General features: G+C 38.1%; 1 protein-coding gene across 2 annotated transcripts in view; it reads right to left on the bottom strand.

The window, feature by feature from the left end:
* Positions 1–3,459: 3,459 nt before the first annotated feature.
* Positions 3,460–21,552, bottom strand: part of DPYS (dihydropyrimidinase) — a 30,358-nt gene continuing 12,265 nt past the window's right edge. The window contains exons 5-10 of one of the 2 annotated variants that reach the window (XM_021546423.3): positions 19,893–20,049; positions 18,781–18,922; positions 16,798–16,940; positions 7,233–7,440; positions 5,595–5,700; positions 3,677–3,814 (exon numbers count right to left, since the gene is read on the bottom strand). In XM_021546423.3, the coding sequence (XP_021402098.1) occupies positions 5,626–5,700; positions 7,233–7,440; positions 16,798–16,940; positions 18,781–18,922; positions 19,893–20,049 (725 nt within the window). In that variant the 3' untranslated portion in view covers positions 3,677–3,814; positions 5,595–5,625. Of the gene's footprint in view, positions 3,815–5,594; positions 5,701–7,232; positions 7,441–16,797; positions 16,941–18,780; positions 18,923–19,892; positions 20,050–21,552 lie in introns of both variants that reach the window. The other variant, XM_077782525.1, reaches the window with a different exon arrangement.

Raw genomic sequence — 21,552 nt, 5'->3', positions numbered from 1 at the left:
TTAACAGAATCTTTTCCTTACTTTAACAAAGTCTTTGAATCTTCAGCCTTTCCATACAAGAAAGAGATGGAAACCGGTAGCATTCCAAGGAGAAGTGCTAAGCAAAGAAAGGATGTTCTGTGTTTTAGCCTCGACAAAACCATTCCTTGGCTCCTCTGCACAGACACTGCTCCAGTGAAAAAGGGTTTTAATGCAGCAGTATCACCTCTCTAAGCAATCAGAGTGACCAACAGACTGAAGGAAGAGTCAAAGCAAGCAAACCTTTTTCTCAGTAAGTGGTGGAGAGTCTGAGGATTATGGCTACTAAATGAGATAGGATTCAAATATCTGGGAAAGCAATTATTGTATTTGTCATGAAAAGCTCAGGACAACTGTGTGGGCTGCAGAAGTCATCTCTAAACCACCTTTCCAACCTGGTGTGTGGCATCTGTTTTCTTAGCACAACATTTATAGAAGAGAGCAACTTAATAATGCAATGAGCAAGTGATAGCTCAGGGATGAGATTATAGAATGAATTTAGAAGACTTGTCAGGGTCTAGGAACTGAGGTACAACTGAGAGACCAGTCAGTGCTTCTTCTAGTGCTCCAGTTCGGGACCTGTGCTGACATAATTGTAATCCCATTGAATCCCAAACTATATGCCTACTAAAAAATCCCATGCTACTGTTGGCTCTGCTGTCATTCCTTACTAGTGTTTTGGAATAGAGACCTGGGCAGTCCCAAAATTAGGAAGATTCCACCATTATAGCCTAACCCATGTAAGGGGAAAAAGAACAAGGATGACAGAGATTTGCAATTTGACGGTTTCAATATTAGTAGGAGTGCCTGAACGGCACAGTTGAAATTCTTTTGATGTCACATAGTTCCTCAAGGGCAATTGAGGAAAGCCACTTGGCACCTTGTGGCTTGAGGTAGGATTCCAGTACTAGGCCCAGTACAAAACAAATATTAATAATGGCAAAACAAATATTAATAAATTTAACAAACCTGACAAGCTCAACAGCTTGTTGCACCCAAGAATGTAAAAATACAGCAGATGATTTTGTGTAAATCTCAATTCACAATATGCAGGTAACTTCTTTCATCTGCACAATAGTTAAGACTCACTGGAATTAAAAAGCAGGTATTTCCTAAACCAAAAATAGCATAGCCTTATAGGAAGAATAGTCCATAATACAGAGCAGTAAGTATGAACATAGGGAACAGGAATTCTTTGTTAATTATATAGGAGGAAGCTCACCCATTTCTAATCTAATAAAAATAAGTAGGAAACCAAAAAGTATCATATATTTTTCAATAGATAATACAAGTTCATAGTTTGGAGATTACTCTTATCAAATTTCTGCTCTTTTCCCAATGTAGCACAATATTAATTAGAAAGAATGGATTCATGGTTGACATGCACTATTGATGAGACAAAACATAAGAAAGGACAGGCATCCTTCATACAAGAAAGTTCCAGTTCTGAGGGGCAAAGATGGGTTGAGTGGAAGACAGCTGCAGAGTAGAAGTCTGCACCATAGTTACACAGCCTGTATAGTCTTTGTAGCCAATGGAGAAAAACAAGCATTGCAAGAAAACTGCCCCCCTCATCCCAAAGAACAGCTCCAGACAGATTCATCTAACCTGTGTGAGATCTTGATGCAGAGACAAAAAAAAAGTTGCAGAAGCATCTCTCCATTGATTGTAAAGGGAGACTAGACAAAGATCTGAGATGCAGAGTATGACAGTACAGAAGTCTGTACTGAGCAGTAAACTCTGTTAGTGCTGGATTGATGGTTCTGCCACCCCAAAGATAAACCTGAGAAATAGGAACTGGTGCTAGACCTTCTCAGCCATACCCATGACTATCCTCCAACATTTTATAAGGAAAACCCTCTTTTTCTGTTTAGAGACACAAGAACTACTGACCTAATAGGAATTTGTTTTTCATAAAAGCTCATACATCACTGTATGCCTATGAAAATAGCAAGAACTGCAAGTCTGCTTTCCACTGTCAAAAATTATAGTAACTATCATATGTTTAATGTGTATGTCTTAAAATAGGCAGCACTTTCTGTGCCTGTTTGGCCCGTGGGTTGCAGAATCCAGGTTATGTTTTTTCTACATACGGGACAGCCAACTTGCTGTGCAGGTGATTTTGTGCTGGCCTTGTTTCTCTCTGTGTTGTTTTTGGCTGGGGTCAAGTTAATTTTCTTTACAGTGGCTAATGTGGGGTTATGTTTTGGATTTGTGCCAGAAACAGAATTGATAATTCAAGGATATTTTCACTATCAATGAGCAATGCTCACACAGCATCAAGGCCTTTTCTGTTTCTCATCCCATCCCATCAGCAAGAGGGTTGGGTGTGCACAAGGAGATGGGATGGGACACAGCCAGGACAGTTTACCTCAGCTAACCCCAGGAATACCCTGGACCATATGCTCATGCTCAGCATGTAAAACTGGGGGAAGAAGCAGGGGGAACATACACAGTGCTTTCCTGTGGATGCCTGAACACCTGCCTGACAATAGGGAGTGAATTTCTTGTTTTGCTTTGCTTGTGGGCATGGCTTTTGCTTTACTATGTAAACTGTCTTTATCCAAACCTAAGAGTTTTCTAACTTTTACCCTTCTGATTCTCTTCCCCGCCTAACTAGGGAGGGGGGAAACTGAGCAAAGGTCTGTGTTGTATTTAGCTGCCAGCTGGGATTAAACCATAACACTCTCTTAAATTTTTCCCAGTGGCAGCTGCTTAAAAAGAAGAGCTATTACATATGAAAGTACAACTTTAAACAACATTCCAGTTCTCTAAATCAAAATTTGCCTAGACGTGGTAGCAGAAATATGCTTCTGAAAGTACTACAACCTCTGAAACTGCAAATTAGATAAATTGAGCAAAAGAGTTGTTTGGTTTTTTTTTTTAATAGGAATCCTATTCAACAAAAAGCAAAGTATTAGTTACATTGGGAAAAACCTAATTTTCTGTTAAAAGTGTTTTCTTATATTAATGCATTATGGTTTTTCTCTTGTGATCTCACTTCATGAGCCTTCAGGTGATGGGTTTGTGTCTCTCCATAAAGCCAGAACACAAACTATTACTGTAGGTGAGTTCACAAGTATGGTGCATAGGTTTGCCTTTTTTCCTTGTTTCTCAACAAGGGAAATAGCTGAACCCACCAAAAAAAGCTTGGTGGTACAGTTGGCAGGGACAAAATATATAAAGTTCTTTAAAGATAGTGACATGGAGATGTAGCAGCAGCTCCAAAATAGTGAGTGCTCTGAATCAGCATATTTCTGTACTGACCCTTCCAGATAAGAAAAATTAAAAAAATAAAATTCAGCATCTACTCTCAGATGCAGAAATCACTGCATTGCCAAGCACAACAGAGATCTTCCTAACATATAGAATTAGTAAATTAGGATTCATTTCTTGGGACCCAATGGAGCAGGAGTTTAAAAAAAATGTTCTAAAACACCATTGTTCATTTCTTTGACTTTATTAGGTAGCTGATACCTTCTAAAGATAAACATTAAAAAATACTATCCCAAAACAAAATCCCAATACTTTTAAAAATATACAGAGCTGTTGCCACATTATAATTGTAGGGTTTTTTTTTATTATTATTACTTCATTTTCTAAAAAGACTTCCAATTTTTACAGCAAAAATATCTTCAAAGATAAATTTCAATGACTATTTTATGTATAAAACCAAGTATAATGTTTATTGGTTACTGTTTCATGTTGGCTCTTGAGAAGTTGATTGTGGATTGATGGCTGGACCCAGAAGAAACTGCTGGTGGGGAGCAGCAAGGTCATTTTCATTTGCTTTTATCTACAGAGAAGAAAAAGACAATACAATATCATCTTTCAAAAGAAAATCTCTTCTTTGCAATTTGTCACTCAGAGGTAATAATGCAGAAGGAGTGCTAGGAGCTAGATTATTGCTTCCTCACTCTACTGAAGCTTTAGCCTTTAGTCCTCTCTATTAGAAAAGCTTTTCCCTTAGGCCAGAGGAAAACAAATAGGATACTGCGCTCTATTGCTGCTACTGATGCCCTGGATGAGGTTCACTGTAAGGTAGCTTTAAAAAATGATATTATGAAATGTGGAAAAGTTAATTTCACCCTCCTACCATAGCAGGTTTGTTCCTGTCCCATCATCTGAGGTACAAACTGGGGCTTTCTGTTCATCTGTTGGGAAATCATCTCTCAAACTAGCTGATCTTATTGTTGGTACACATTTGCACCCAAAACTTCAGCTTGGATTTTGGCATGCTTCCTGTCACTCACTGTTCCCCCAACCCATATTAATCAACTCCTCTGCTGTAGCAGACAACATTTCAGTGCAGTTGGCACACAGCAGCAGCATGGCTCGACTGTGCTTGCTGAAGGACTTGTCTAGCTTTTACCTTTTCCTGAAGCATTTCCTCTGCTTGTGAAACAGTTGGATAGTGAGGTGCTGTTGTTAGTCTTTGCTCCCAGCTGCCTCACCCCACTCATATGCTGCACTGCATGGATCTTTGCTTGGTTCTCCTAAGAGACACTTCAACTCACCAAGGCAACAGAAAACTAACAAAGCTAATTCATTTCTGCTCACAGAAAGATCTGCCCAAGACCAGGGCATGCACATGGACTGTCAATAACCAAGTTACCACACTATGAACACTGGAGAGGAGGGAAGGGGAGATGCTGGGTTACTCCTGTTAGTAGTGATGAGGTCACACTAATTCAAACACTGCTGGCACTGCTTGCAGCACCTTTATTTGTGGAATAACAGAATGGTGTGGGTTGGAAGGAAGCTTAAAGGTCATCTAGTTCCAGCCCCTCTGCCACGGACAGGGATGCCTTCCATAAAACCAGGCTGCTCAGATCCACATCCAACTTGGCCTTTAACACTTTCAGAGATAGGACACCCACAAATTCTCTGGATAACCAGTTCCTTACCAACTTCACAGTAAAGAATTTATTCTTAATATCTAATCTAAACCTACTCTCTCTTTCAGTGTAATTCCATTCTACCTTCTCCAGCTATTCCATGCTCTTGTAAAGAAAAAAAAAAAAAATTCCTCTCCAGGCTCCCTTATAGGCTTTCTTGAGGCACTGAAAGGCTGCTTTAAGGTCTTCCTGGAGCCTTCTCTTTTTGTGAAAGCAGCTTTTTTGCAAAACAAATCTGTCAGCTCAACCGAAACAGCACATTTGTTGGGGGGTTATTGTCTGTAACACAGGGACACTAACAAATTTGATTTTTCACATCAAGCTGTTTGTAAATTAGCGAGTCAGTCATGCTTCATTTTATAGTCCTGTTGCTAACTGAACTTGGGTTTTGTATAGGCCTTCATATCCATGTCTCAGTCTAATAGCTAAGCTTCATCAGTTTCTTTCAACTGAACTTTTAAAATAAGTTTCCAATCCAAACGAGGTTCTCCCTGCTTGGGATGCCAGAACTTTTTGTTGAATTTACAGATACCAAGACAACTCTGCTTCTGAAATGGCTTATTTCAGACAAGCCTGTCACCAGACAGACAGCCTGCTACCCTTTTTTTTTTTTTTTTTCCTTTTTTGACATTTCAGAGAACAATTAAGTAGTCTTTACCAAGCAAAAGACATGGTTACCTGCAACAGCCAAAACTGGGGCATGAGCCTGTTACTTTTGTGTGACTGGTGTTCCTGAGACCATGCCTGTATATGGTGCTCTCTTGACAGGAACTGGTTGACATACCTGCAATAAAATATTTTAAATCTTTCACTATTTTGTCTTCTCTTGCAATTGCTAAGTAAGCAATTGAAATAGAAGTCCTATGATAAACTGTATTTCTATGAAATACATCCCAATAGTTTCATCTAACTTCTCTCTGGAAAAGATCTCTTGTGCTGGGATTAAACTGTTCAGATCTCAGCTTTCATCAAGAGTTGGGTGACTAAATCTGCTCAACACTGTAACAATCTAATTCTATAACAATTTTTTAAAGGAAGAACAACATGTTCTGCTTCATTTTATGGATTGTTCTCTTTGTTAGAGTATTCACATTTTCCAGCGATGTTTTCAATACATCAGGTAAGAGAGGTAAATAAATATCAATGAAATAAAGCAAATTCTCTCTTGTGGAGATATCTATCACTCACTATTCCAGTTGCTGGCTGCAGGAGGCTGAGCTGGTTGAAAAATCACTTCTGAAGACATGCTGCAATTGATATTTGGGTTAAGGGAAAATTCTCTCTAGCTTTGATGGGAAATAGAAACTACTATATTCATGGAAGTCTTTTAGAATTCTGTAATTATAAAATTTCTTATAAATTTCAGCTTAGTTTAATTTTGATACTGTATTGTGTGTATGAACTTGCAGGCAGTTCACTACATCCTGTGAAACTGTTGTCTTTGGAGGAAAGCATCATTCAGCCACTTTTACATCCCTTCTCAGTCCATCAAGACAACAGCAGAAAGAAATATACAGAATTATTTTGAGGGAATTTCACTAGGCCTTGTTTTACATGGATTCAGCTTTTAGATCCTGCAGTGAATCCCATTGATTCAGGTGGTGATTTTAAAATGTACTTACTCAGTGTGCTTTCGAAAATCCTATTCACAGTACACTAAGGATGCAAAAGCATCATGGATGCTTGCATAATAAATAGGCACTGAAAATCCAATCTTTATGTATTTGAAATATTTCTCTTTAAAAAATAGAAGAGAACAAAAGCTTAAACAGAGCTATCTTGCTTGGCCCTGCAGTACCCTTTGCAGATGTTCTGTGTTAACACATTCTTGCTGGAATACAGCAAAATATTCAACACTCCTCAGGGTTTAGCTCAAAATATCCAATCCATGAAAGAATTAGAAAATTTTTTATTTCTTCCTTGGTGCAATATTTCTTCCTGCGTGCAATATTTCTTCCTGCATATGAAATCTGTACTTTCTGATTTTCAGTGAAATCAGTGATGAAATGTAGCAGTTAGATTACTCAGAAGCAAAACTTTGTCCACTTTTATTGCAAGTAGGACAAGTTTATTTTTAAAAGTACTCAGGCTTAATTCACAAGCTGGACAGACTACTGTAAGAGCAGGAACTAGTCCATGATATTTTTCTGTAAGATAAAGAGCAATAAAATTTGAATCCTTACTTTCCTTTCCTCCCACCTTGGCATATTTTGATTAGTAAGGAAAATTACCAATGAATCCCCAAACTTCTTTTCCCAAGAGCTAGTTATCCTCATGTTGTATAAGGCATTACAGAGATTTATTAGTTTAATTAACCTGTTCCCGCTGCCTGACTCGTTTGTAGACATATGGAGGGAATGGTGGACGGGAGACATATTTGCCTTCTCCTGCTGTGACATTGAAAACTCCACCTTCATAAACCACTTTGCCTCTTGAAACTGTCACGACTGGAACTCCATGGCAGACCATTCCTTCAAATATATTGAAGTTATTTGCCTGGTGATGTGTCTTTGCAGATATTGTCCTGTGTTTGCAAAACAACACAAAAAAATTACTATGATTCTTGCATTTGACTTCATTATAAAATTTTGATAAATTGATATAGCAACATTATTTAACTACAGTCCTGTACAGTATATCATAGAGCAGCTGTAAAAATAGAATAGTGCAATAACATTTCATTGAACAGTAATTGCATTTCAAAAGAATGAAGAGGGAGTCAAAAGGACAGAACTCAGCAGCCTTTAAATGTAAAATTTTCCACTACTAAAGAGATTAGTGGAAAAAAAATCAGGTTGTAATATTTTCTTTGGATAACATGATTTTATTTTGCCTTGTCAAGCAAATATCTATGCACAATTCAATCAGAAAATGCTCTGACCTTTTATTTGGAATGACTTGCAATTTCAAGTTTGAAAAGCATGGCTGCAATGTTTCACAGATTAAGTCTCACAAATAACATTTCATTGGAAAGTCAGTAGATGATAATGATTTTTGGTAACACTTAGTGTGAGCTCGATTGATTTAATGACTGACAGCCCAAATATCTTAAGGTTGCTAAATAATAATGACATCACACTTCTACATACCTTTCCTCCAAGGGTATTAAGTAAATTAGAACTTCAGACTTCAGTACTCATTTGAATGATTGTATTATTGCTTTTTGTACATATAGACCTAATTCTACATGATTTCCATTTTTCTAGACAATTTTTCCAACCCCAACTGGCTACTTTAAAGGCAGAGCCAATGCTAGAGCTGACATTACTATCTGGAAGTCCAGGCCGTGTATACTTCCTTTATTGTCTATTTTCCCTACTAAGCCACTTACTATATACTGCCATAACAGACTTTGAATTTCAGTAAATTATTTTATTAACTTCCTAGCTACAGATTATATATATTATTTAAATAGTTTATGTTTTTATTGTCATGTATAGTTTCTGAAAATAAAGAAGCGTCATGCTTTTGGCTACAAGTCAGGCTTTTTCCAGGATGGGTGCTCACACAATCAAAAATCTATCATGCATATACTATAATGCACATACATGCATTCATATTATTCCAGAGACTACATCTGTCTGCAAAGGAATTATCAAAGTCAAAAGAAAAATGGAATATTAATAGATTAAAATATTTATCAAGCTGGAGAATTTTTTTAAACTTTAGTCAATCCATATCAAAATGAAAAATCCACAAAAACCTGTATATTACTTGAAGTATAGCAATTTTCAAAAACAGTAATACTAAATATTCAAAATTATTACTTATAAAGAAGAAAAAAGAATTCATGGAGTGATTCTGAGTTTCCTTTCATATCATTAGGTTGAACTAAGACCAATTGGTTCTGCTAAGGGCTACATTTAAATAATGTGGTAACTGACATTTCAATGGCTAATACGTAAATACCATCTATGACCAGTCTACCCATAGGAGTAAAAACTTTACCTTTTACAACACACCTTGGACAGAAAATTTATGCATGCCTGCTCCCCAATATCAGCATCACCTTGCAGGTTCACGTTGGGAAAATTCAAACCTCTCTTGTTTTTACTGGTCCTATCAAATGCTGTTGAAAAATTTACCCATGGCTGTTATAATAGCCCTATTAGGAGTTTCTGAACATATTCCTCTAGCTTATTACATTACCCTTATGGGTCCAATTGCTAGAACAGTAAGTAAGAACAACTGCAATATAATAATCTTTAGCATTCTCTGCATATATATCCTATCAACTTGCACAATAGCACCAGGACATGAAGAGAAAAATGGAGAGGGTAATTTGAGGAAACACAAAAAAATAAACAAGATCCTTCATCAACATGTGAGCTGTTTAAATGTGCTAGAACAGGATCACTAGAGGTAACTATGTCTCAGAGGTATGTCCTTCATTTAAAGATACAAAATGAATGGAAGCTGGCACATTTTAAAGTAATATCAATTTGTACAGCTAAACCTTGCAAGAGGACAAAACACATTTCCAGAGCTTGCCTCAGCAAGAAACCTCAATAGAATTCATTTGCAGTTCTTCTGTTGAAACAAGCTGTTGATCACACTGCCCTTTCTGAAGGTGAAGTGCATTTCCCCTGATGGAAATCACCAAGATTTGCCTGTGACTTAACCCTTTGACATCATCAATGTCAGTAAAAGTTTCAGGTAGCAAGCAAACAAGCAAATAGAATTAGATGTTTGGGTCTGAAGCTCACAATTCAGCAACCTTATGCAAGAATGTTTACAGCTGTATCACCAATTTCAGTAGAAGTCAGTTAGCAAAGTTCTGATGTTTATTCCCAGCTAGCAGCAAAAGCAGTTGTAACCCAGTAATAATCTAAGAAACTAGGACTACCACCATGGTAGAGTACAACTTAACAGCTGTCTCCAGCATCCTAAGTGATACCTGACATAAGGGGTTACTCAGCATGAAAACAGGTTCTGAGTCCAGGTTTCAAAAATTTACACTGTATTTTTACAATAAGACTTGTAAAATTATCTAATTCTGGTTATAAATTGCAGTGGCTCTTGTTTCAAACAACCCTTTCTCAATGGAGGCTGAGATCAGAACAATTGTTTCAACATTTAAAAGAACATTCTCCTCTACAAAGAAGATACTCTTAAGACATCAAATCCTAGATTGTTCTTACTCACATCAGTGTTTCCATGCAGTTCACTTCAGCTGCTTTTGATACCTCTGGTTTACATAGCAATTTGAAGCTATTAATATATACATTGCCATTCCTCTAGTACCAAAGAGGAAGACATGCTTCTGAAATTGTCTTTTTCACCACCATAATTTTGTCCAACTAATTTAGAGTCAAAGTGTAATTTAGTCTAAGAACAACTGACAGATTTGCTCTAACTGTGTGAGGATTCAGTGACTAGTAGTACTGTATTTATTTATGCTCTATGTGAGAAAGGACTTCACAGCCACTCCTAGAGTATTGTAACTGAATAAACTACAGACTGCAGCTTGAAACTTGAAAAAGAGCAGCAGCTCAGACTCGTGCAGCAATAGGTAGGGTTAAATTCAAGACTATACAGGTAATCAGCTCAAGTTATGAGTTAAAACTTTGTTAAGGAGTTAGAGGGACCAGTTTTAATATCAACAAGCATGTCTATGCTTCAGAGACTGAAACAGTGAACAGTAAGTTACAGTTGGGCAGGAGGGGGACATGGATGAAGGGAAACCATTAGATATTAGACTGATCTCATACCTTTCATAACGCATAGGACATGAAGCTACATCAGCTCTAGAACCAAAACTTTGACTATCATAAATTTTGAAGGTCACATAAGCAAGCAAACTAAGAATTTAACTACATTCAATGGAAATGGCTACATACCTCACCCAGATTTCTTTAAAAAGTTCAGAGACAGGAATATGAAGGAATGCTGTAGATGACAACCCTCAGGCAAGAATAGCCTGTTCAACGTTTCAGTAAAGGGAGGACACCTATTTTATAATCAATTAATTACCTAATTTAAAACATAGTAATAAAGTCTGTAATTGAAAGCAGCTGGTTGTTGACAACTGCCAAAGAAAACCAGTTTATGTAGGAGTGAGTATTTGAGCTGTAAGTAACCTCTCTCAATGCTTATAGTGCAGTATCTCTGAGCTTTTAAGAGCTGGGGGCAGGTGAGAAATGCCACTTTGCTGGGGATAGTATCAGCGTTTGTGAGTTGCCTCTTCTCACCATTTACAGATGCCTTTGAACTCTACGTATAGTTAACCCCCTTTTCTAAAATCTAGAAAAAAAATAAGTCTTTCACCTTTCTGTGATTTCTGAGTCACCACTCATTTATATGATAATTAAGAGTTTTATTAAAAAGAAAAGCAAAGAACAGGAAAAAGAAAATAGAGGAAATATAAGAAAGTCTTAAAATCTGTATGTAAAAATGCTAGCTATAAGCCTATAATGTGGATTAGAAACCTCATGGCCTACTTTATATTGAGGAATTGCAGTAACTGCATGTGTAAAAATATGCAGGCAGCTATTCGTAAATTTGTGCTCCTAGCCTCTTAAAAAATATCTTCAATAAAATTACTTTTGAGTAGTCATATGCATTGAGAAGATTTGTAGATAAAAAGAGGCAGGAAGTTGATGTTTGGGAACTTCAGATGAAAGTGACTTATCTGAAGAAATGGGACATTTATTTCATGTAATCATGTCTCCTAAAATTAATCATTTTAAGGGGGGTAGACAATGGCAACAAAATATCTTTTTTATTATGGTAAGTAGCTCATTTGTTAACATATTATCCAGTCTGGTCCTACCAATTGTTCCAAGCTTCCAAGAATGGAAGTGAACATTTGTGAAAAACTGTGGGCAGAAAAGAAGCAGTAATGATAAAATAGCTTGCAGAAAAGCATACAAAAAGAGAACGCAAATTAGTCTATTCAATGACTAGAGAATATCTTTACAAGTGAGAAGTGTTTACAAGGGAAAAAAGTCAAAATTATGTAAGGAGAAAAAAAGAATTATTTAATTTTTTGGGTTACATTTCTGAGATTCGCTTCTCTGAAGAGAAGTGATATTTTAGAGACTGCAAATCACTAGGGAAACAAACATCAAGCACTCTCAGAGAGGCTTATCTTGTTACAGGTCACAGAACCAGTGTCACAGAGGTTGGAAATCATCTCTGGAGATCATCTATTCCAAGCCCTCTGTTCTGATCAGGGTCAGTCAAAGTAGGGTTTTCAGGGCTATGTTAGATTGGGTTTTAAGTGCCTCCAAAGAGGGAGATCCACAGTCTCTATGGACAATCTGTGCCAGTGTTTGATCACTATCACAGGAAAACAGTATTATTTATCATGCTGAAATAGAATTTCCTATATTTTAATTTGTGCCTATTGTTTCAATAGCTCAATTTTCTTAATTTGAGATAAGATGTCTTTAGCAGGATTCTGGTGAATTAGTGTACATTCATGCATGCACACTGCTTTCACTTGTGCAGAAGAACATGGGGCTATTGAAAATGCCAGAACATACTTGTCCTATACATAGATATTTGTATGCCACATTATTTCATTTTGTCTCATTGTGATTAGATGCAGTCATCCATATATTCAGTATTCAAAATTATGCTCATTCATCAAAAGAGTAAGACAGTTACAGCATTATTTATTCTAATCCTCTGCTAACATCTTGGTTTCTTCCTCTCTTATGTTACTAAAAATTACAGGCAGTTATTACTTGGCAGAGTGCTTAAACATTTAACGTCCCCACTTAAGCCTCTGAGGCTGAATACTTGACTACAAATGAGACTGACATAGGCTACAGATTTTGGTCCTAAGAAATACAAAAGATCTAGCCATGAACATTTCTGCATGGAAACAAAGGCACTGAGGGAACATAAGCCAGAGACTGGGGAACTCCAGCATTTTGCTGATTCACATCCAGTCACTGTTTCCCTTAAAATGAAAAAATACTAGAAACAAACTAGAAAACACATCTTCCTCTGTCATTTCAGGCAGGTAGATTACAGAGTGACCTGTCTTTTTCCTCCCTCCTGTCCCCCCTAAAGGTTTCCCACACCTCCTGCAGGTCAGGGGCCCCACTCTGGCAGCTGTACTGGGGCTGCAGCCACCACTGCCCTGCTCAGGGCTTGAGCCCAGCTCCACCAGCACATGTGGGGCACATGCTGGGCCTGCCAAAGTGGACCACTCCAGCAAAGCACAAAGAGGATGGTGCTACCTGCACAGCCCGCTCTGCCTTTGCAATCAGAAGTATCTAACTTATCTATATTTAATGAGGGAAAAACCCTGGGGAGTGTGGCTTCCCAATTTGCATGTTGTTATAATGAAGTGGCTGGACTTAGAAAGTTAAACTCTATTTGAGACAGGTTTTTTATCCTTATGGGTGTTTGATCTTGCCTTTGGGACCTGATCCAGAGTTTACTTGCAAGGCTCCGACAGGCTCCAGTGAATTAATTGAGCTCTAATATCTGCTGGGAGCTGGATGTCTCTTTACAAGATCTTTAGGACCTTCTGCCCCTACTTTACAAGGGATGCTCAGCTCTTTTCATTGCCTGAATTTGGTACTGCAGTATTTAGATTCCTTGCTGAGCATTTCTGAACGAAACCCTAGAGATTTTATACTCTTGCTTGCTTTCAACAGCTAAAGGCATCAGCTATAGAGGACACTTACTTGCTGACAGGTGAAATTCCCTTTCCCTTACTTTGCTTTTGCCTCCTGAAAAAGCCTTTACATTTGCTTTTGTCTCACAGACTTGGGGCTTTTATATTATTTGTGTGCAGCCACAAAAGGAGTCAGTGAACAATCTTGATCAAAGCACAGATTAAAATAAGATGGTACAGTGAGTACACGTTTGCTGCCTACATGCATTTTCCCAAGGAGCTTTCACAGAACAATCTGTATGCACAGATGCTGAGGGTGTTGAGGGCTGCAATATGATGTTTGGTAGCACATGGCTTGCAATAAACCAACCGATCCCTTTTGTATTTTTGTGGTTTTTAATGAATGGAATAAGTATAAGGAATCTAACAAAAACACCTGCTTTAGCAAGACACACAACCCATCTTTTGCAAAGCAGTTTCTAACCAATTTGTACATTTAATGTTTCTTCCCAATAATGCTTGCTATCATGCAGACCTGCTAAGATCAATATTCAGATGCTTTTAAACACAGTAGCAAATGTCATATTTGTTGATATAGTATTTTCTGCACAAATTACCAGAAATGCTACAGAAATAGGCCAGTCAATGAAGCTGACACTTGAAAGCTTCAGCTAGAGCAGCAGAGTGCTGGAAGCAGAACGTTAAATTGCAATTGTTCCCAGTTTGCAGAGCCATCACATTGAATTCACTAGGGTTTTGTAACCTAGAAAGGGAAAATCCTGAGTGCTCAGATAGCACCTGACGTTATTGTGCAATGATGTGGGTGGGCAAATGCAGCTGATTTTGTGGGGATACAAGTTTTTGTATTAAAGAGCTGCACTACCTTTCTAAATGACTCTAGAATCTTCTGTATAGACTTCCTCTGACAGGTAGTGATAAGACCAATTCCTCACAGCAATACTTCAGCAATTTTCTAACTCATTAGGGTGGTATCAATCAGAATTTTAAGACTACAGCAAAACAACCTCAAACCAGAACTGGAAAATTGCACTTCCCTCTTGCAAAACTTATAGTTGCAAACAAGATAAAAAGTCATGAACAAAAGAGGAAGAACTTAGCAAGAAAGAGGAACAAGCCTCTGTGGAACTGAAAATCACTCCCCAGAATCAACGAAGCATAGGAATGCTTTGTGTAACATCTTAAATGGCTTTGTGTAACAACTTAAATGGCTGAAATGCATTAGCCAGATCACTTTTTTCTGCTGGACTGTTTATGCCCTCTTCAGGATTTGTAGTGAAATTAATAGACAAGTTCCAGTGAGATTTATTTATACTTTCTCATATAGTTCACAAAATTGTACCTGCAGAGAGCATGTTCCCAGCAAACCCAAATGGATTAACAATCGGAACAGTACCAGATCAGGAAGAAAAATATTGGCTGCACTTAAAATAAGTTTGCTCAATAAGAAAATACAGTTTAAATGTTTAAAAAATGTTTAAAGAAAAACTGCACCTTCACAGTCGAAGAGGGTGAAAAGGCAATTAGAGCACTCAGGAGAGAGTGAATGAAACCAGAAGAAATGTTTGAGAAGCGAAAAAAAAAAAAAAAATTACAAGAGATGACAAAGCACCTTGAGAACATTGTCAGAACTATGCTATCCCTCTAGATTCATTTGTCCCCAGGCAGAGCAGAAGAGAGCTCAGAAAACAATTCTTCAGGTTTTTTTAAAATCAGAGTTCATAGCTACACTGTCCTGAAATAGCTCAGTGCTGGTATCTCAAAATATGCCTGCTCAACATGCCAGAAGGCATAATGCACATAAAAATCTCCCTGACCCAGCACTGGGCAAGCCTCTATATTTATTTGGGTTGTTGACACTCCTGAAACTTCTTTTGCTGGTGCTATAACTTTTTTTGTGGGACTTCTGAATAGCAACTTCCATATCCTCAAAAGTTGTAGCTTAAAACGCCAGAAGACTTCACACTTTCACACATTTTTGGTATTCATTAATATACTGAAATGAGTAAAAATTCCATATCAAAAATCAAAAACCAAGAAGATTGGTCAAAAGACTTTTGTTTGTGTAAGGTAAAGCTAGGACTGGGGAGAGGGTGTGGAACATATTATCTATTTGGCTACCAAAATCAGATATGTCCAGTTAGGTTTCAGAACTTTCCTACACCAGGAACAGAGTATTCAACTTTTTTCTTCTCAAAAATCAAAGGGTGAAAGCACAGTTGTATGGTCACACTGCTCACTAGAGCTGATCCCATGAAGAAAACCACCAGCCCAGAACACCTCCTGACCTGCTGCTGCTGTGTGCACGGGTGGTCAGAGGTAGGGCTTGGCTGCTGGAGTTCCTGCAGACCTGAGTTACCCTGCACTGGGACAGTGGAGATGCACTCACAGAGCTCGTAGGCACCCAGCTGAGAGACAACTCCCCAGGAGACCTGGCTCTGTGACAGACAGCCCTCAGACCATTTCCAGGCAGTTTAATCAAGACCAGGATGGGCACAAGAGCCACAACAAGACTTAAAGACATAATTCCTGAAATATTTATAGAGTCCTGACTGTGGAGTTGGCTGATGGTGTGAGGACAGGAATCAGCTGTAATGGCCAGTACGCTGTGTGAGTTGAGGCTCCTAGAAAGACACATCGTGCCCTTTCTAGCAAAAATATACCATGTGTCAAGTCATGCAGGGTGAGACACCAGGACACTGCTTGTGCATCTGTCGGTGCAACAAGTTCTATTCTAGCAGAATTACTGTGCACACAATCAGAAAACTCCTTAAAAAAAGCATAAGCATGAAAAGATTGAGCTTCAGAAGTAAGTTCAAACCACCTTTGAACAGGTTTTAAGTTGCTCTAAGTTCAAAACACAAGTTTGTCACAGGTCATGCTGCAGCAGGCTCCTCTATGTCCTTTGCAGTGAAGGAATTCAAACACACTCCAGCACTAAAAAGAGTTGCTCTAAAATCCCAAAGGAGTTATTTTTACTCTCAGGATACCAAACCCTCGTTGCATAATGTGAAGAGTTTTTAATTTTTGCACTTGCTCAGCAATCAGAGAGAATGCTTTTTAATCCATCTAGAGATCAAAGATCTCTCCTTACATACACTATTGTGGGAGACAAAACCCTTTAATTAATTCACACAAGTGCTATATAAAACCACCATAACCTCAGCTAAAGGCTTATTGTTGTACAAAGGCTTTGTGATGCTTTTTTCCTGCAGAAAGGCTGGAAGCAGGGGAGGTGGGGGGAGGTGGTGGAGGGGGTGAGTGGGGAGAACAACTTCCCATGCATACCTTGTAGCTTTAGGATCCCAAACTACAATGTCAGCATCAGAGCCCACAGCAATTCTTCCCTTCTTTGGGTAAAGGTTAAAAATTTTTGCTGCATTTGTGCTGGTAACAGCTACAAATCTGTTTTCATCCATTTTTCCACTGTGCTGTAAAACAGTACACAAAAGCAAACATTACTTTTTTAAACAAGGAATAAAAAAATGTTCTTCTAGTTGAAAAATTAGGATGAGTGACAGCCATAATTTTTTTTAAACGTGATACAGAAGAATTTAGAAGCAAAATTAACTATTTGTTTCAGATGTCCATAATGCAATGTACTTTCATGAAATGCAGTAACTTTATCTTATTTTATCACACAGCAAAGAGAAAAACAAGACAACTTTAAACCAAACAGATCCAGCCTCAGGTCAACTGAAATCAAATGTTTTAGCTGGCTTTAAATTTGTAGTCCTGCTCAGCAATTTCCTCAGGAAATGTAACATTTCTCAAGTATTTTAATTTTGAAAATGATGACATAGTATCAAGGGGAACCTAGAAGGTGATAATGTCAAGGCAAGGTACAATGTGTAATACAGGAAAACTGATTTGCATATTTCTTTAGCAATGTCACAATGTATAGCAATGATCAGCAAATGCTGCAATCAAATAGCATAAAAACCAGTTTTGCTCATGTGACATTTCATCAAAATAGCAAGTAACAATGGATATACATGTGTCCTGAGACTGTCCACTGTAACTAATTTTATCCAGCTTCCATGACTGTTGTTTGTTTGGAAAGCCACCTACCCTGGCAGTAATATTGTGCACAGGTCAGTCTGGGAATCAGACTATCTTAAAAATATGTTTATGATGTCCTGTGAGCAGTCATCTGAGAAGAAAAGTATAATGAAAATGGTGAACACTGCTATTCTAAGTAATGCTGAGTGGGAAGGGAGGGAAGCTGTTATAATAGACTCACACAGCTGTATAATATTTTACAAATGAAAAAAGGGAGGATCTTATCAGTTGAAGAACTTTTAAAAAAATTATCTTGCCCAACAGGATGCACTGTTCAAAAGCAGCACTGATGAACACATTCATGTCTCAGTTTCATATGAACCATATCTAGATTTCTGTTTACACCATCAGAGATTTCACTAGAACTGTACCAGAGGCAAGTATAAGCACAAGTGTGTGTTTTGTACATACCAACTGGAGCTGAATCCCAAATACAGATAAACAAGAGCTATCATGAACCACATTCTTACCAAGGGTGTGAGGTAGGTAATTCTACTGTGACAAATGAATATGCTTCACAGCTCATTATCAATGTGACTTCACTACTGCAAGAGAACTTCAATAGAACTAGAGCTTCCAGAACATAACAGATTTGCATTAGCCAGAACAATCATAACACCTAATATTCAGCAGCTTCCTCGAGAGATTTCCTTAACTACCCACTCATCAGACATTGTCTGAAAAGCACTGCCCTTCTGACACTACCTTATGTTGGTATGAGAATCTGAAGTCAGTGCAACTTGAAGCTGCTCATTTCAATTTATCACATTAGAGAAGCATTTCTTAAAACATAAATTAGAAGTTGACAGGCACACCACTGTGCAAATTCCTCCAATGGCTAAGTTGGAGAGAGATCAAAAAGGAAAAAATACACAGCTGATAGAGATGAAACTGTAGGCACCTCTTTTATTTTCTTTTCACAAGCTGAAAAAATGCTTCAAGGGAATATACTTGCAGTACTACTGAAACAACAGCAATCCCTTACTGCTAAAAAACAGAAATGCTTCTTTAGTGAAATACTTTAAACACTAAGAATCTTCTTCCATGAGTATAAAGTGAGAGCTAATAAGGACTGTTATAGTTTTAAATTGAATAAGTTATCTTATGATAAACACACTTGATAAAACTGAAGAGTTAATACCTGCTGAGAGATTATGTTTTGTGGGAGAAATCAGTTACCTCTATGTTTGGACATTTTGATATACTTACAACGCCTTTTTCCCATATGACTGACATCCTATCCTCCACACCATTCACTCCATTAGGGATTTTTGTGAAGTCATCTTTGCCCAGAGCTTTCTGGCTTATGTCAAAGGTGCAATTGTCTGTCCCTGTCACAGATAGGTCACCACTGCAGAGAAACAAAATTCATTATGAATCAGTGCATGTACCAGACACTACCACAGAGGAAAACCTGCTGTAAGGCTGGGTAGATCAAGACATCCATCCTTCAAGAAAAAAACTGATATGCCCTGCCAGACTGTCCTCAGTCCCATCCTCCAAGACTGGCTCCACAGTAACAGCTAGCTGCCCTATGAAGCAGGTTCCTCTTCAGAAACCTCTCAGAAGAAAATAAGCACCAACACTGACTGTTACTCTGAGTATGTCAAAGACATCCCACAAATGGAAGACTGTCCACTTTGCCCAGAGCAAGCAGCTTGGTTTCATCCTCATTTTGGGCAATTTTAGTCTGTGTCACTCCATATGACCTCTGAAATTACTATGGATCTACACAACAGCCGGTGTTCAGGCATACCTTTACAGGCTCTTCTGTCAAATTCAACCTTTTTGTGGAGTTAACATTTACTGGTAATGAAATACCAGCAAATCACACATCTTGTTAAGTGTAGATATCCTAAAGATACTTCTTTTTCTACATCCTTCTGAAGTAGACAATCTGAAGTGAATACCTTGTATCTACCTTCAGAAGTTAGCAGGCTTAGTTTTATGCAGCATTTGAATTTCAAGCAAAATAGGCAGCAGACAACAAGCCCCAGAAAATCTAGTGTGACCTCACCTTTTACACATTTCCCACTGACTTACAGTCAGTCTGTCTTCCTGGTCATGTTACATTTTTTGCTGTGGTATGAGCAAAGCAAAGCTTATTGAATAAAATCATATGTGGACAGAAGAGTTCAAAGAAACAAAATATGAAAAGTGAAATTATTATCATCTGTGATTTCACCCTCCATTTCTCCTTTCTGATAATGTAGCATTCTGTACTTAGAAAATCTCCAGAGCATCAGCCTACTATTATATAATCTTGACAAAATTTGCTGTGCATTTGAGTATCAGTGGTCACTGCTTGTTCATCTGCTTACTTGGCCAGTAAGTTCATGAGGAAACCAGGAGTAGATGGATCTGGTCTCAGTGGGGGTCCCATCACATATGCTGCAGCATGAGCCCAGTCTTTATTCCAGTAGTTGGTGCCATCAGTGCCAAGACTCGCAGCAATAGGCTCCCCATAAACCACCTTTCCTGAAAAATATAAAGCAAAATCATCATCATCAAACAACATAAAAATGCATAACTTGTATTTCCTCTTCTAAGGATCTTTTTGGTGGCAATGAATTGAAATTTGAATGAGTGTTTCAAATTAAACACCTACATATGGAAGGACATAATAAACTAAGCTATAACACAGCATCTTTGTTCTGAATTTTCTGCTAGTGATTTCCCAATATATTTCCTGCTAAGAACATTGCTTGGGCAAGTTTTTTAATTACATTGTTGACAGATATACTATAATGGGTTTTACACATTGTTTACCAGGAATGTGATAGAGATTTCAAAAGGAAAGCAGTCCTCAGTTGCATTAATTATGTTTAAGATTGATATACTTGGTAGTACCTGTTTGGTGCTCTGAAATTACTGACTACATAACAGTGTAAGTTAATATATACAGCATACAGACTTTGCAAAGTGGCACTTTCAATTGTCAGGCTATAATTATGCCAGGAAGAACAATATGGCAGGAGACGTAAACCAGAAAGTATAGAAAGATTTCCCAAATCAAAAACTATAAATAACTTAATTTAAAAATGTATCTCCCAAATTTTAATCTTTTATCCCTTGCTGCACAGTATCCTATTTTCCTCAGAAGAGGAAACACCAACCCAGACTGGCTATTAACCTTTGGACAGAGCTAGCATATTTTAACTACTTTTTTCTCCTGGGAAACATGGACTTGAAACTCATCAGAACAAGATGTTTCACACCCTGAGGGAGTGGTCCACACACTTTACAGTTCTGCAGCTGACAGGTGGAAATGTCTCCAACAGCAATGGTCACTAAAGAACCAGAATGAGCTGGGACCTCCTACACCCACCCAGAGGCCGCTTAGTGCTGGTAAAATGCAGCCTCTGCTGGGTCCCAGCAAGAGCCTTCTCCCTCCCCAGATCCTACAGACAGTGGGTATTTTGCATGGGATGCTAGATTTCACTTCAGGCACAGTTTTAATGGAACCATCACTGCATTGCCCCAGCAAGGCCACAGCTGGTGATTGCTCAGTGATACAACATTGTGACCATTCTCTGACTTTCTGAGTATAAGTCATGAGTGCAGTCATGGTACTGTGGGAAAACAAAAAGCAAAGCTTTGCAGATCTCTCTCTGTACATTAGACTGCTACTGCTGTGAGCTACTGGACTATAACACCTGCACTGGCATAGGTAGCTACTGAGGAGCTCAGTTATTTTCAAAACATGTTTCTCATTGCAGTAGTACCATTCCTGAAATCTTTGGTGCCAGATATGCTAAAAGGCCTCATACAACTTTATCTCTACATGATGTCAAGGTCTGTTTTGGTGTTACTGTATTGTATATATATTCCAAGTAGTACCTAGTACAACTTCATCCACAGACTAAGGACTCCCTATTAGCATTACTAATTTGCTACAACCACCTCAGCATACTCTGACAAGCTCAGTGTGCTTGTCTCATATTGATGCTTTGGCTTGGAGCAGTCTAAGTTCTCAGTCCC

Source organism: Lonchura striata, chromosome 1, assembly GCF_046129695.1.
Source record: "Lonchura striata isolate bLonStr1 chromosome 1, bLonStr1.mat, whole genome shotgun sequence".
In the NCBI taxonomy this organism is placed as follows: Eukaryota; Metazoa; Chordata; class Aves; order Passeriformes; family Estrildidae; genus Lonchura; species Lonchura striata.
Note: the sequence above shows the minus strand (reverse complement) of the source record. Positions and strands in the feature narration are given on the sequence as shown.